Source organism: Crocuta crocuta, unplaced genomic scaffold (genome assembly GCF_008692635.1).
Source record: "Crocuta crocuta isolate KB4526 unplaced genomic scaffold, BGI_CrCroc_1.0 scaffold333, whole genome shotgun sequence".
Classification (NCBI taxonomy): Eukaryota; Metazoa; Chordata; class Mammalia; order Carnivora; family Hyaenidae; genus Crocuta; species Crocuta crocuta.
The window spans coordinates 4522756-4540245 of NW_027532856.1; the positions used below are offsets into that span (position 1 = coordinate 4522756).

General features: G+C 37.4%; 1 protein-coding gene across 1 annotated transcript in view; it reads left to right on the top strand.

Annotated features, from left to right (window-relative positions):
* The window catches only part of HSF5 (heat shock transcription factor 5), a 40001-nt gene that overhangs the window by 13215 nt on the left and 9296 nt on the right, over positions 1 to 17490 (top strand). The window contains exons 3-4 of the mRNA XM_077745571.1: positions 4572 to 5093; positions 7706 to 7883. Coding sequence (XP_077601697.1) covers positions 4572 to 5093; positions 7706 to 7883 — 700 coding nt within the window. The remainder of the gene's footprint in view (positions 1 to 4571; positions 5094 to 7705; positions 7884 to 17490) is intronic.

Sequence of the window (17490 nt, forward strand, 5' to 3'; positions counted from 1 at the left end):
TTGCCTCCCTCCCTCTCCCCAACTATTTTTCCCCTTCTCCTCCCCCATGGTCCTCCGTTATGTTCCTCCTAATCCACCTAAATGTGCAAACATATGGTATCTATCCTTCTCTGCCTGACTTATTTCACTCAGCATAACACCCATAAGTTCCATCCATGTTGCTACACATGGCCAGATTTCATTCTTTCTCATTGCCATGTAGTATTCCTTTGTATAGATAAACCACATCTTCTTGATCCATTCATCAGTTNATATAAAAATGCAATCAATTTCTGTATGTTGATCTTGTACCCTGCAACTTTGCTGAATTCATGGATCAGTTCTAGTAGGCTTTTAGTGGAGTCTGTCAGGTTTTCTATCTAGAGTATCATGACATCTGCAAAAAGTGAAAGTTTGACTTCTTCTTTGCCAATTCTGATTCCTTTTATTTCCTTTTGTTGTCTGATTGCTGATGCTAGCACAGTGGTAAGAGTGGACATCCCTGTCGTTTTGCTGATCTCGGGGAAAGCTCTCAGTTTTTCTCCATTGAGGATGATATTAGCTGAGGGCTTTTCATAAATGCCTTTTATGATGTTTAAGTACATTCCTTCTATCCCAACTTTCTCAAGTGTCTTTATTAATAAGGGATGCTGTATTTTGTCAAATGCTTTTTCTGCATCTATAGACAGGATCATATGGTTTTTATCTTTTCTTTTGTCAATGTGATATATCACATTAATTGAGTTGAGAATATTGAATAGCCCTGTAACCCAGGAATGAATCCCACTTGACCATGGTGAATAATTCTTTTTATGTGCTGTTGGATTCGATTTGCAAGTATCTTGTTGAGGATTTTTGCATCTGTATTCATCAAGGATATTGGTCTGTAGTTCTCTTTTTTTACTGGGTCTCTGTCTGGCTGGGGAATCAAAGTGATGCTGGCTTCATAAAATGAGTCCGGAAGTTTCCCTTCCATTTCTATTTTTTGGAATAGCTTGTGAAGAATGGGTATTAGCTCTGTTTTAAATGTCTGGTAGAATTCCCCAGGGAAGCCATCTGGCCTAGCATTCTTATTTGTTGGGAGATTTTTGATAACTGATTCAGTTTCTTCATTTGTTATGGATTGGTTCAGATTTTCTATCNATTACATCTTTAGAGGTGTTCTCTGTGCCTCTTGGATTTCAATGTCTGTTTCCTTCCCCAGATTGGGGCAGTTCTCAGCTATAATTTGTTCAAGGACTCTTTCAGCACCTTTCCCTCTTTCTTCCTCTTCTAGAATTCCTATGATATGGATATCATTCCGTTTGATTGTATTACTCAGCTCTCGAACTCTCCTTTCATGTTCCTGGATCAGTTTATCTCTCTTTTTCTTGGCTTCCTCTTTTTCTATAATTATGTCTTCTAATTTACCTATTCTCCTCTCTGCCTCTTCAATCCATGCATTGGATGCCTCCATTTTATTATGCATCTCATTTATAGCATTTTTAAATTCATCTCAGGTATTTTTAAAGTCCATAGTCTTTGTAGCAATAGCTTCTATGATGTCTTCCATGCCTTTTTCAAGCCCAGTGATTAATTTTATGACTATTGTTCTAAATTCTTGTTCAGTTATGTTGCTTATATCTGTTTTGAGCAGTTCTTTAGCTGTCATTTCTTCCTGGAATTTCTTTAGAGGAGAGTTCTTCCATTTTTCATTTTGGCTAGCTTTCTGTCACTTGTTAGCTTTAAAAGCTTGTTATGCACTCTGCACCTCCGAGTACTGCTGTATTAAAGAAGGCTCTTTGATTATCCAGAGCCTGTCTGTTCAGGAAGTGTTCTTTGAATGGTGTCTCTTGGTTTCTCTTGTTGAGATGGTGGTTATTTTATTTCCCTACTCGTAGTGGTATTTGAAACTCTCCACCATGTGTACTTTGGCTTATTTCTTGAGGCAGCCCTGGTAAAGAAAACAGACAGACAAACACACAGGGAACAAAGGCATACAAATGCACAGACAAATCCAACAAATACGCAAACTGAATGGGAAAAAGAAGGGGAAAAAAAAGAGGAAGGAGGAAGAACAAAAAAGAAAAAGAAAAATAAAAAAGAGGAAAGAAAAAAGAAAAAACACCAAAAAACAGGACAGTGTGAAAGCATAAAAGCAGAATCCCCAGCTACAAATAAAGAGCAGGGTGTATGCAGTGCTGATGGAAGAGCATATACAAAGAGAGAAGTGACAGGGCGGGGAGGAAGCGAAATTGGACAATGACCAGACAGAGAGACTAAGAGGCTTAATTCGGAGAGAGAAAGAGGAGAATATGGTAAGAGGTGAGGAGAAAGAAACAAAGATAACGTTACGCAGAGAAACTATATAGTCTGATTACTCCAGAGAGAGAGAGATAGAAAGGTAGCGGTGGAGGTGTAGAATATACATCTAGAGAATGGATTAAATGTGACTGTTAAGTAAACCAATGACCAGAGTGCCCAGTCCAGCAGAGGGGAGGGATACGAATGAGACAAGGGAAAATATATCTGAATAGAAAGAATTGATCTAGAATTAATCACAGCAGTGCATCCATGTTGGTCTTGCCCCAGGGTCCAGTAAAAAAAAAAAAAAAAAAGCAGCTCTCTAGTGGGGATGGGCGTGGTTTGGTGTAGGCAGGTCTTAGCCTCCACTGCTTCTGGAGGGCTGCTCCCTGAAGTCCCGCCTTGGTGGTTGTGGGGAGAAAAATGACGGCACCCCAGTCCCTTCTCAAACTAAGCACTGCAACTCACTCTTTTGGGTCCAATCTCCCTGTGCCACAGGGGTAGCCAAGGTGAGTCGTGCTTTATGTTCCAAGCCACGTCTTGTTTCTAGATCTTAGTCCACGTGCCCCATTGATACTGCCTAAAATAAATCTGCAGGCTAAGTCCCTCCGAACAGTTTCAAGCCTGTCACCTCCCCACTGTGGATCCAGCTGAGCTAGGAGTGGCGGTGTGGCTTCAGGCACGCCGCTTCCCCTCCCGGTGGAGCTGGCGAGCAGAGGAGCAGTTTCTCCTGGCATCGCCTGGGACCAGGGCGTCCAGCTCAAGGTCAGCTGCACAGCTGGAAGCTGGATCACTCTGTGTCCTGAGCTGAGGTTTTTCTCTTCCCCAGGGACAGGGACAATTCCTTGAGCAGTTTCAGCCGCTCTTTTTCCCTCGACTCACCATGGCAAAGGGGGACCTCTCCCTGCCCCTCTGTGTCTCCGGTCCTGGCCCGTTTTTATCTTCCCCAGTTCGCACTTGCACTATAAGGTTGTTTTCTCAGTGGACCCTGTCTCCTTTTCGTCCCAAACTCCTGGATTCTGTAAGGGTTCCTATAGCTTCAGGCCTTCTCGGTTTGAGAGATGTGGGTGAGTGAAATGTATGGAGCTCCCTACTTCTCAGCCATCTTTCCTCCTCCCCTGATGTAAAATTTTTTAAATGGAAAAAAGAACGTATTTTAGGTGTCATTCTGGAAGTAAAAGCAGTTGGTTTAGTTGGATTGCAGATACTGGTGAGAGTGTGCATGAATGGTCAGTGTAGCATAATGGTTAAGAGCAAGAGCTCTTGAGCCAGGCAATCTGTGTTTGAAACCTGGATCTGTTCATTATTTCATTGTGACTTTGGGTAAATTCCAGAGTTTCTCTGAACTTCAATTTCATCATTGGAAATGGAGATGATCACATTTTATAGACCTCTTGAGAGGAGTAAATGGAATAATGTATATAAAGTAGTTTGCATGTGCTTGGCATATAGTAAGAACTCAATAAATGGTGCTATTGGCTACAGTAAAGTGGCTTGAAGCTTACACCATTTAAATTTACATTATTCAGCATTAATGTCCTTTGAATAATTGACACAGTCTTTGTAGTGTGTTTGGCAACATCAACCTATTACGTGTTTTATTTAATTGTTACTCTTCAGTATTTTATGTTCATAGCTTGAGATTATTTATTACCAAACATGTAATTGTATGTCTACTCTGTGCAAAGTACTACGTATAAGAGAATATATCTTAAAGATATAAAGAATACATCTAAAAGTGACAGCTATTTTTAATCTATTGTTTTATTATTAAAAATAAACGATCTCACGAACCAAAGGACATTCGATATTCCATCCATTTCTTCCCAGATCATTTGGAACAGAATATCAGTACCTCCCCCTGAATCTGTAGAAGCATTGGTGGACTTGTGAGCATCCTGTGTTTGAAATTTCATTACTACATTCCTAAAACAGTATATGATAGATATAAGTGATGTTTTTGTCTGTCAACTTTTATGGAAGAATTTGGTATATAGACATTTTATCAGCAAATAGATATTTGAGTACTATAGCTTTTTGATTTTGTATACTTCAACCCTGAAAATTATTGGTCCTTTCCAGTATTAAACGTAGCATAGTGGTTGACCTATATTAGTTGCTAAGTAAATGTTAACAATAGGATTGAAGCTACCATTGCTGAAAAGTTGATTGGTGTTCAGGATTTTTTAGTGAGCTTTAGTTAAATTTAATCTATTTGTTTAACATTTATCAGCCTAAACATTGTTGCTTTCCTCCTTAATCTCATATTCGATTTTCTGTCCAAACAGTCCTATTTTCTCTTTTCCCAGAATCCTCCAATGCAATCCTCCTATCCAGTTGAATTTCTGCCTTCTAATTGGCCTTGCAGTGCTACTGACGAAAATAAAAAGACAGAAGTAAACCTAGAGGCTGTTTTTCAGATAGTAGATGAGTTGCATTCCTCCCCTAAATTGGAGATGGTGAAGGTGGAGCCTGTTGAGAATCAGTGCCCAACATCTCAGTCTAACAGAGGCCAGCATATCATAGCTAATTCAAACAACAGCAATCCATCTTCCACAAGTCAGGCTAGCCAGCTGGAGCCACTTACTCCTGTAGGCTCAGATATTACATCTTTTGTAGTCGGAACAGAACAAGCAATTACCTGCTCTCTACCACAGTCACCTGAGTACATCTATACCATCCACACAGCTCAGCCTGTTGAAAATACTACAGTGCAGGAATCTGCAGCCATCCAACAAGCTCATGTCAAACTGAAGGAGCAGCTAAGTCATAATCCATCTCCATCTTCAGTAGTATTTGTGCAGGAAGGGCTACCATTCAGCACACACCAGGTAAGGGGGTAAAGAAAAAAATCCTAATAAAGCTTAAAGTACCTAGTGCTTCTTAATAAAAACTGTTCTAGTGGAGAGTCTGTCCACCTTTTATTTGGGTTTAATACCGGTTCATTATGCTTTCCAGAAGGATCATGTCCCAGTGATTCTGCACAAAAAATTCAGAAGGAAGTAGCCTTAAGCCCCAGGCATGTTCTTAATGTGTTACGGTCTGAAGTCAGCCTCTAGAGAGGCAGTCTGAGTATTGTGGTATAAAACTTATTTTCATGTTAAAAACATCCCTTGAATTTTGCTTCATATCTTAATTTGTATGGAAAAGGTGTGCCTGGCTGATTAAAGTCCACTGCTCAGAAAGGATGGTTTATCTGTCAGATAATATCAGGACTTTCCAGGCCATTTGTAGCTTGGAGGTAAGGAGATGGTTAGAAGTCTGTTAATACTTTCTTACAGCATTATTGAATTCTCATTTGACTTGTGAGCCTACTGTGTTTGAATTTCTTTACTAATATCTACAGTTCTTTTTTTTTACATTATTTTTTAATGTTTTATTTATTTCTGAGAGAGAGAGAGAGAGAGAGACAGCATGAGCAGAGGAGGGTCAGAGAGAGAGGGAGACACAGAATCCAAGCAGGCTCCAGGCTCTGAGCTAGCTGTCAGCACAGAGCCCGACGCGGGGCTTGAACCCACGAACCGTGAGATCATGACCTGAGCCAAAGTCGGACACTTAACCGACTGAGCCACCCAGGCACCCCACTAATCTCTACATTCTTAAAGCAGAATTCTGACTAGTTTAAGAAACATATTTTGAAGGTAGAAGCTATTTTATTGTTGCTGGTTTATGACCAGAAAATGAATACACTTTGTTTCTAAATAAAAGCATATCTAAATTACAATCACTTTTTTATGAATTAACTTAAATATTGTCACTGTTAGATTCCCATGATAACTTTTTTTTTTGAATATTTATTTTTAAGAGAAAGGGAGCGAGAGAGACAGAGTGTGAGTGCGGGAGGGGCAGAGAGAGAGGGAGACACAGTATCTGAAGCAGGCTACAGGCTCTGAGTTGTCAGCACAGAGTTGGATGCAGGGCTTGAACTCATGAGCTGTGAAATCATGATCTGAGCCGAAGTTGGACGCTTAACCAACTGAGCCACCCAGGCGCCCCCAGGATAATTTTTTGATAGTTGGGTTTTGTTTTTGTTTTTTAATTTTTTTTAATGTTTGTTTATTTTTGAGAGAAAAAGAGCATGAGCAGGGGAGGGGCAGAGATAGAGGGAGACAGAGAATCTGAGGCAGGCTCTGGGCTGTGAGCTGTCATCACAGTGAGATCATGACTTGAGCAGAAGTTGAATGCTTAACTGACTGAGCCACCCAGGCAGCTGATAGTGTGGTTTTTTTTTTTTTAATGAATTCTTTTTTAGCTCTAATTTTGGATCCAGATGTCTTAAGGTATCTATCAACTCATTGTCCTTTTTGAGTCCAGTTGTTGAGACCCAGTATATCATGTGTAATTCAGTAGACCAAAGATAGGCCCATTGTATTTCAAATATGCTTGTGGAAAAAACATAAAATTTGTCTTTGTTCCCTCATAGTTCACCTCCAAAATATTAGATTTCATACCTTAAAATTGCATTCATATTACTTTCTCCTTTCAAAAGTATATTTGAATCATCAGAGCTTTTAAAAGCTATGTGTTTAACTTTTAGCTTTATTTCATTATATAGTTTTATTTAAAATAAATTCATAAAGAAATAAAAGTATTTCAGAAGTTGGTCACCTTGATGAAGGGATTTGACATTTCAAAGAAATTTAGGAACTCTAAGAAAGAAACACATATCTTATAAGCAGAATAGGTCTAGATTTTATAGGAGCTGAAGCTTATGCAATTGAGGGGCTCTCTAAGGTATAGAATACAAAATTAGTGAAATAAAGTGTCCTTAGCTCCACTGACATTATCCAATAGGATTATGCCTATGACCATTTCAATGTTACCAGTGGGGGTGGAAATCTGATAGAAGGGATACTAGAGTGGAAAAAAATAGTGATCTTAAACAATTATAAATTTATGTGTGTGTGAATTGTACCCCCCAAAAAATCAACAAACTTCATGGTTAATCTTTCTCGGATCATAAGCAAACATTTTAACTCCATATACATTTCAATGGTTTGTGTCTGGGGAAATAGATATCTTACTACTAAATATTCAGATTAGCTCAACAAAATTAAAGGTGGTATCATTCATCAGAATGAAAAGCCTTTTATTTTATTTTTTAATTTTTTAATAGTTTTTATTTATTTTTGAAACAGAGGGAGACAGAGCATGAGCTGGGGAGGGGCAGAGAGAGAGGGAGACACAGAATCTGAAACAGGCTCCAGGCTCTGTGCTGCCTGCACAGAACCCGACGCGGGGCTCGAACCCATGAACCATGAGATCATGACCTGAGCTGAAGTCAGACGCTTAACCGACTGAGCCACCCAGGCGCCCCTGAAAAGCCTTTTAGAGCATGTTTGTTGGATCATGTTTCAATAATAGAACTCTTCTGATAAAATATCTTAACTTTTAGTACATATTTGAGAGAAATTCAGAATAATGAGTGGGTTTAATATTTTAGGTGGATGCCAGTATAAAATGCCAGACCAATCCACCTGAGAATATCTTGCCTGCAGAACAGATGGGATTCCTTATTTCAGAAATGGGCCTTGCTAGCAAGTCTAGTAAAGACACAGGTTTGTCCACTCCAGCCAGATACAGAGAGCGAAGAAGCAACTCACAGCAAGGAAAGTCCCCTGGTAAGGATTACTGTGCTGTAGAATACTAGAATTAGAACCATGGTATAAAATTAATGTATGAATGACAGTTTTTTTCTGAGCCTTCATTTTTTTATTCATAAATTGCATGATACTTATCACATTGCTTCTTTTACATAACTGTAATTTTAACTCTATATGTTTTCTTAATTATCCTTATAAAGTATGTAAAAGTTATTTTCCTAATATTGCATGTAAAAAAACTGAGCTTTCGAATAGCTAGAACATATTAAGTAAAAACACAGGAACTTGGGTTATTTAACTTGGAAGAGGCAAGGATGAAGAGTGATTTAACAACTGCTTCAGATGCCAAAGACTGTAATTATTGATGTAGTTCTTATTAACAGACTGTAGGATAAGAGGGAATATGCTTAAAATTGTAGCAGTAAAGAATTAGATGGTCATTAATAACATTATCCTGAGCACATTATGATGATAGTATAAAGTGTGACTTTTACAGTGGGATTGTTTTTCCTATTTATAGGAACCCAGAATTAATGATTGTTTTAGGCACATAGAGTTGATTTTACTGTTTCTAAGGCAATTGGACAAAACCAATTTTTAAGAAAATAGTAGCATCTGATAAGACATGTTTCTTTATGTTTCAAAAACAAGTCATCAGAGTCTTCTGTGGGCAACTTTAATATTCTCAAATTGAATGCATGTCAGAGGCATGCAGTCCATGTAGAATTAATCAGTCAGGTCAGACAATCATTTTAGCCTATAAAAAATGGAAAAATAGTGAAAAATTATTTGAGAATTTCTCTAAAAAGTAAACTAATAGTGATATGATCAAGATCTTGCTCAGACTCATAGGGTTCTTTGTGCAAAACACCTTTTAGGCAAAGAACTATCCTGATCACTCCTCTTATTCATTAAACTTAGCTTGTACAGTCACTTTTAGTGAATTATGGTCCAATCCATGATAAAAGATTAAGAGATTAAGATTTCTCACCACTGAAGATGTTTAAAACAATGGCATAGATTTTGAAGGTGATTTAGAAAAGGATAGGAACTAATATTTGTGCATACCCATTTTTAATGCCATAAACAAACTTAATGAAAGTGGTATTGTCATCATTTTGAAGATTGAGAAATTTAGGCTTAGAGAGGATTAATAACTTGTTCAAGGTCACACATTAATTAATGTAGCTAATATTCTACTCATAATCACTCGTTGACTGTATCCTTACATAAAGGACTGTGTCCAAACATAAAAGTTTTTAAGTTTGTTTTGTTGTTTTGGATTTTCGGGGTTTGTTTTTTTTTTTTTTTTTTGGTTTTTTGGTTTTGTATTGTTTTGTTTTTTGTTTTTGCTTTTGTTGCTTATGCTTTTGGTGTCATTTCTAAGAAATCATTGCTAAGCCCAATGTCATGAAGTGTTTCCTCTGTATTTTCTTCTAGGAGTTTTATACTTTAGGTCTTACATGTAGGTCTTTAATCCATTTTGAGATTCTTTTTGTATATGATGTAAGATAAAGGTCCAACTTCATTCCTTTGCATGTGGATATACAGTTTTCCCAACACCCTTTGTTAAAGAGATTGTCCTTTCCCCTTTGAGTGATCTTGGTGTCTTAGTGAAAGATCATCTGATCATATAAGTAAGCATTTGTTTCTGGTCTCTCTATTCTAGTCCATTGGTCTATTTGTCTCTCTTTATGCTAATACCATGTGATCTGTTTAACCTCTCAATTCTGCCCTGTAGCAAAAAACCAGCCATAGAGAATATGTAGATGAACAGTTACGGCGATATTCCAGTGAGGCTATATTTACAAAAACAGGTGCGGGGCCCAGTTTAACCTAGGGGTCATAATTTGCCAACATCTGAATTAAACTAACAGCTTCTTTCTGAATAGCAATAATGGAAGCCAAAAAAAGGGGTAGAATCACATTTTTAATATACTGAAAGAAAACTGCAATCTTAGAAGTCTCTACCCAGCAAAATGATCATTCAAGGATGAAGGCAAGACAATGAAGACATTTTAGATAAACACAAAATTGAGAGCATGTGCCACAGCAGATCAACACTAAAGTAAATTCTACAGGGTTTTTTTTTAAGTTCATTTATTCTGAGAGAAAGAGGGAGAGCAAGCACACAATCGGGAGAGGCAGAGGGAGGGAGAGAGAGGATCTGAAATGGGATCTGCGCTGACAGTTTGGAGCCTGATGAGGGGATCAAAATGGGGATCAAACCCACAATCCGTGAGATCATGACCTGAGTTGAAACCAAGAGTTTGACTTAACTGACTGAGCTACCCAGGTGCCCCTGCAGGGTATTCTTCAATCAGAAGGAAACTGTGGTAAAGGTATTGATTAATATGGGCTTTGATGAATCAAGAGTAGGTACTATAGTTTCTAGGGTAATCACCAACACAATAGAAATAATCAAAAAGAAGGCAGGAAATGGGGAAGGAAGGAAAAATAAAGAAGACAAAGAGAAGACAAATAATAAAATGGTTGACTCACATTCAGCCAGTACAATGATTATGCATAAATGGTCATAAAAATTTTAATTCAAAGGCAGAAATTGCTAAAGTGGATAAAAGAGCAAACTCCTGCAGTAGACTGGCTATAGGAGATACAAGTATATGGTAAAAGATATCATGTGCAAACAGGAAGTATGAGATACTTTTAACATATCAGATCAAACAGATTTTAAGACAGAGTATTATAAAGAGAGTTGGCTTCATACTGGTGGACAGTTAATCACCGAAGCATAACAATTATAAATGTGTTGTTGTGTAGTAATAGAGCTTCAAAATATATGAAGCAAAAATTGACAGAGGAAGAAACAGACAATGCCTCAATATAGTAGGATATTCTAACACACAATCTGAACAACACAATCAGCCACCTTGATTTGATTGGCATTTATAGAACACTGCATCCAACAATTACAGAATATGCATTATTTTCAAGTGCATATAGTACATTCAAGATTCATCATATACTGGGCCATAAAACAAGTCTCAGTAAGTTTACAAGAGTTAAAAATAATGTAAAGTGTATTCTCTTAATACAACAGAATTAAATTAGAAATCATTGACAATAAAATAACCAGGAAAACCTCCAGTATCTGGGACAGTGTCATATTTCTAACCCATAACTCAAAAACAAAATATCAAGAAAATTAGAAAATATTTGGAACTGAATGACAATGAAAATACATCACTTTGTGAGATGCATCTAAAACAATGTTAGCAGGGTGCCTGGGGGTCTCAGTTGATTGAGCATCTGACTCCTGATTTTGGCTCAAGTCATGATTTTGTGGTTCATGAGTTCAAGCCCCACATGGGGCTCTGTGCTGATGGTGTAGAGCCTGCTTGGGATTCTCTCTCATTCTCTCTCTGCCTCTTCCCTGCTTGCGCTCTCTCCCTCTCAAAATAGATAAATGAACATTTTTTTAAATACTTAAAAAAAAAAAGTTAGCATGAAATGCGCAGCTTTAGGTGCTAATATTAGAAAAGAAGTAAAATCTAAAATCAGTGACCTGAAGTTTCAATATAAGAAACTAGAAAAAAAAAAAGAGAAGAAAGTAAACCTAAAGTAAACATGAGAAAGGGAATGATAAAATAAGAGTAGAAATTAATGAGATAGAAAATAGGTGAGAAAATTAACAAATATAAAACTGGCTCTTTAAAAAGTTCAACAAAATTGACAAGCTTCTAGCTAGACTGATCAAGAAAAAAGAGAACCCAAATCATAACTATCAAGAATGAAAAAGAGGGGCACTTGGATGGCTCAAGTGGTTAAACTTCTGACATCAGCTCAGATCATGAGCTCACAGTTTGTGAGATCGAGCCCCACATTGGGCTCTGCACTGACAGCTGAGAGCCTGGAGCCTACACTGGATTCTGTGTCTCTGTCTCTGTCTCTGCCTCTTGTCTGCTCGTGTGTATGCTTTCTCTCCCTCTCAAAAATAAGCAAACATTATTTAAAAAAAAAAAAGATGCTTGGTGGGCTCAGTTGGTGGAGCATGTGACTCTTGATCCTGGGGTCATAAGTTCAAGTCCCACGTTGAGTTGTAGAGGCTACTTAAATAAATAAAACTCAAAAAAGAAAGAAAGAGATTACCACCTCAGAATTAATGGATATTAAAAGAATAAGAGAATACTGTAGACAGTCTCACATCAATGAATACAAATGGAATAGATACATCACATCTTTTGAAAAATACAACTTACCAAAATTCATACACTTCTATTAAAGAAGTTGAATTGGTTATTACTTTCCTCAAAATAAGAAAGAAAATTATAGACCAATTAATCCTCTTGAATGTAGATACAAAAATCATTAATAAAATGTTAGTAAATTGGGGCGCCTGGGTGGCTTAGTCGGTTAAGCGTCCGGCTTTCGCTTAGGTCATGATCTCGCGGTTCGTGGGTTCGAGCCCCGCGTCGGGCTCTGTGCTGACTGCCAGCTCAGAGCCTGGAGCCTGTTTCTGAGTCTGTGTCTCCCTCTCTCTCTGACCCTCCCCTGCTCACGCTGTCTCTCTCTCTCCTAGAAAGAAATAAAATTATAAAAAAAAAAAAAAGTTAGTAAATTGACTCCAACAATATTTAAAAAGGATAATACTCTACAACCAAATAGAGTGTATCTCAGGAATGCAAGGCTTGATTGATTTTTAAATGTTAAACAATGTTATTTGCTATATTAATGGAATAAAGGAAAAAAACTATGGTGATTTTAACAGATGCAAGGAAAGCACTTAAGAAAAGTCGGTACTTATTCATAATAAAAACTCTCAACAAAGTAGGAATAGTAGAAAATTCCTAAACTGATAAGTAGTACCTATAAAATATGTATGGTAAAGATCATAAATTAGTGGTGAAAAATAAACTATATACTTAGAAATTGGGAACAAGCCACAAGGATGCCCACAGTTACCACTTGTATTGTCCTGGTGGGCCTGCCTTTGCAAGAGACAAAAAAAAGAAAAGACATAAAGATTGAAAAGAAAGAAGTAAAAGTATTTGTAGATGATATGATTACTTACGTAAAAAAAACAAGGAAATCTACAACTACTAGGACAAATAAATAAATGTAGCAAGGTTTTAGGACAGAAGATTGATATACAAAATCAATTGTATTTTAATAAACTAGCAGCACACAATTGGAAAATGAAATTTAAAAAAGCAAACATTTACAGTAAGACCAAAATCATAGGATACCTAGGAATAAGTTGAACCAAAGATGTCCAAGACCTCTACATTGAAAACTATAAATTTTGCTGAAAGAAATTAAGGAAGACATAAATAAATGGAAAAATACGCCATATTCATGGATAAGAAGATCCAACATTGTTAAAGTGACAGTTCTCTCCAAATTGACCTATAAATTCAGTGCAATCCCAGTCAAAATTCCAGTAGACTTTTTTTAAAAAAAATTATAATCTGGTTCTGAGATTTAAAAGGAAACACAAAGGTCATAGAGTTAACAGCAATTTTCAAAAACAAAAGGTTAGAGGAGATTTTATCTGATTTTAAGACTTACCACAAAGGCACAGTAATTAAAATTGTTTGATATTGGTGAAAAGGTAGACATATAGGTGAATGAAACAAAATAGTACAAAATAGATCCACACGTATGTGGTCAATTGATTTTCAACAATGGTGCCAGGGCAACGCAGTAGAGAAAGGTAATAAGTCTTTTCAACAAAAATTAGCGTTGACCCATACCTCACATCATTACTAAAAGTTAACTCAAAATGAATTACAGATCTGAATATAAAACCCAAACATATAACACTTCTTTTAAAAAAAGAGAAAAGCTTTGCTACTTTGGAGTGGACAAAGATGTCTTAGAACACAAAAAGCATAATCAATAAAGAAAAAATCAGTAAATTGGATTTCATCAAAATTTAAAACTTTCATGCTTTGAAAGACACCATTCATAAAATTAAAAGGCAAGCCAAAGTCTAGGAGAAAATATTGACAATGCATATGTCAAAACAAAGGACATATGTAGAATGTAAAAGGAACTTTTACAGTGCAGTTCAAAAATGGAGGGAATATGTGCACAGACATTTCACTAAAGATATACAAGTAGTCAATAAACACATGAAGAAATGTTTAACATGTTTAATAATCAGGGAAGTCACTGGGAGTCATAGGGAGATGTCACCACATTTCCATTAGAATGGCTAAAATTTTTAAATTAAAAAGCATGATTATACCAAGCATTGATGAGGCAGCTAGAACTCTTCATACACTGCTAGTGGGGAATAAAAGTGTAACCGTTTTTGGAAACCCTTTGGCAGTTTCTTAAAAATTAAATTAAGCATACACTCATCACAACTTGCAAATTACATATAAACTACAGTGTATCCATACAACAATGGAATAATATTCAGCAATAAAAAGGAACACATTATTGATATATACAAATCATTATATTGATGTAGCCCTTGGGGAATATACATTTCTTTTCTTTCTTTTTAAATATTTTTTTAAAGTAATCTCTACACCCAGTGTGGGACTTGAACTCACAATCCTGAGATCAAGAGTCACATGCTCTGTGGACTGAGCCAGGAAGCCACCTCTGGAATATACATTGCTTTGGAGCAATCCAGTTTTCATTGCCTATATTTTGCTAGAGCAGACGTAAAGGGTGTGCAGATTCCTTAAGAAGCTGAACAGTCCTACATCTTAGCAGGGCAGGCTTGTTATTTCTCTGACATTTCAATTCTTAAAAAAAAAAATTGGTAGACTACTGATCTGTTTGCCTTTGGTCATTCCAAATGTGAGTTATAGCAGAGATCTTATTTAGGTAGTTTTTAAGCCTGAAAAGTCTGGTATTTGATTTACTGTCTGTACTTTGCCCATCCCTTTCATTCAGCCTAATGGAACCTATATTGAGATCATCCAGAAGAATGGGTTTTATTGGAAAGATAACATCCTTAATCTGATCTTTGCCACAGAGCTCTCCCCCATTGTCTATCAGATGTACTTGAGAAAAGCTTCAGGCACTGTTACTGTTATTTCAGGTTGGGATAATGAAGTGATTGGGTGCACAATCCAAATTACTAGAGCTCTAGACCATAGGTTTTCAACTATAGGCAGAGTTGAAGAGAAGAAATATTCTCTTCCATTTTTTAAAAAATATTTTTATTTATTTCTAGGAGAGAGAGAGACAGCGTGAGCAGGGGAGGGTCAGAGAGAGAGGGAGACACAGACTCCGAAATAGGCTCCAGGCTCTGAGCTGGCAGTCAGCACAGAGCCCGACGCGGGGCTCGAACCCACGAACCGCGAGATCATGACCTAAGTGAAAGTCGGACGCTTAACTGACTAAGCCACCCAGGTGCCCCTGTTCTCTTCCATTTTTGCTTGTATTCTGGCTATCTCTAGCCTGAGTTCATCTCTTATTTTAGGGCTTTGCTGAATGTGTCAAGAAACAACTAACACTGTGAATTTTGTCAGCCTTTTCCTCTATGGTTACTTGCTTACTTGACATGTGGTCCATCTTCCAGGGTATCACAGCAACAATTTTACCAAATGTTTTGACATGGATTACAAAGATCACCAGTGTTCTAGCTAGTGTCTAGTGTCATAATTACCTGCTGTCTAATTACTAAGCTGATAACGTGCATTTTAATTTGAATAATAGCAGTACCTCACTTCTCGATTCCAAATTCCCTATTAGTCTACATATAAGTTAGGCTACTTTAATAAGCAAAACAACCAGTAGCTTAAACAGTTTAGAAGCTTGTTCTTCCTTGGGGCGCCTGAGTGTCTCAGTTAGTTGGGCGTCTGACTTTGGCTCAGGTCATGATCTCTTGGTTCCTGGGTTCAAGCCCCACATCAGGCTCTGTGCTGACAGCTAGCTCAGAGCCTGGATGGAGCCTTCTTCAGATTCTGTGTCTCCCTCTCTCTCTGACCCTCCCCTGCTCACGCTGTCTCTCCCTCTCTCTCTCTCAGAAATAAATAAAACATTAAAAAATAAGTAAATAAAAGAAGCTTATTCTTCACTCATGGTATAGTCTGAAGATAAGCTGTCTAGACCTGATGTGGCAGCCGAGCCTTCAGGTGTTGCATGGTTAAAAACAGCTCACCACTATGTCAGTATGTCAAACCAGCAGGCTGCTAGCCATATCCTTTCCTTTTATGAGCATAATCATTGCTTATGCTCTCATCAGTTTGACTAGAACTTGGTCATACGGTCAAACCAACTGCAGGGGAGCTTGGAAATGTAGTCTTTTCCTGGGGACCATTTGCCTAGTTAAACAATACCATGATTTTTTTTTTTTAATTTCTTTTTTAATGTTTTATTTATTTCTAGGAGAGAGAGAGAGACAGCGTGAGCAGGGGAGGGTCAGAGAGAGAGGGAGTCACAGACTGAAACAGACTCCAGGCTCTGAGCTGGCAGTCAGCACAGAGCCCGACGCGGGGCTCGAACCCACGAACCGCGAGATCATGACCTAAGTGGAAGTCGGACGCTTAGCCGACTAAGCCACCCAGGCGCCCTCCAATACCGTGATTTAAAAAAAAATTTTTTTAATGTTTTATTTATTTCTGAGAAGAGAGAGAAAGAGAGAGACAGCATGAGCAGGGGAGGGTCAGAGATAGAGGGAGATACAGAATCTGAAAGAGCCTCCAGGCTCTGAGCTAGCTGTCAGCACAGAGCCCGATGCGGGGCTTGAACCCACAAACTGTGAGATCATGACCTGAGCCGAAGTCGGACGCTTAACTGACTGAGCCACCCAGGCGCCCGACACCATGATTTAAAGGAAGAATAAATATTAGGAGACAACTAGAAGTCTCTGTTAAATGGACTAAGAGAAAATATTTACAACAAAATACAAAGTATTGTATTCATAATACACAAAAGTTCCTACAAATCAATAAGAAAAAGGCAACTCAATAAAAGTAAAGAAAATGATACTAACGTGCAGGTCAGAAGAAATAAAGTGACCAACATGCATATAGAATGATGTTGAATATCTCAGAAAAATCAAGTAGAGAAATGCAAATTGAATCAACCCAAAAGATTTTTTTTTTTGCCAGTTTGATTGGCAAAACTTAAGCTGTTGATAGTATCCAGGTTTGACAAAAGTTTAGGAAAAAAGGAACCTCTTAATATATACTGTGGCTGGAATGTAAGTTCGCCTTTTGGAGGGCAATTAGGCATTATTTGTAAATAACTAAAATGCTCCTGTGCTTTAACTCAGGAATTCCAGTCCTAACAGAGTTCACTATTGTGTCATTTATGACAGCACAAATTTGGAAAAAGCATAATTGCCCAATAGGGACCTAGATTAAATTATAAAAAACTAATGTAATGAAATACTATGCAACCATTTAAGAAAATTAGCTTGCTGTGTTATTACCTGGAAAGGTAGTAAGTGTTTATAGTATGTGTTAAGTAAATGAGGCAAGTTGCAGCACAATGTGTCTAGGACAGACTCCTTTCTAGAATGAAAAAAAAAGAAGTATATACTATATAATTATAGAAAACAATATAGCAGTATATGATTAAACAGATTCATGTAACAGTGGATGCCTCTGGGAAAGCAGATTAGAGGTGTAGATAGAGAGGTACGTTTTTACTTTTCAATTTGTGTATGACTATACACAATGGTAGGATTATAGGA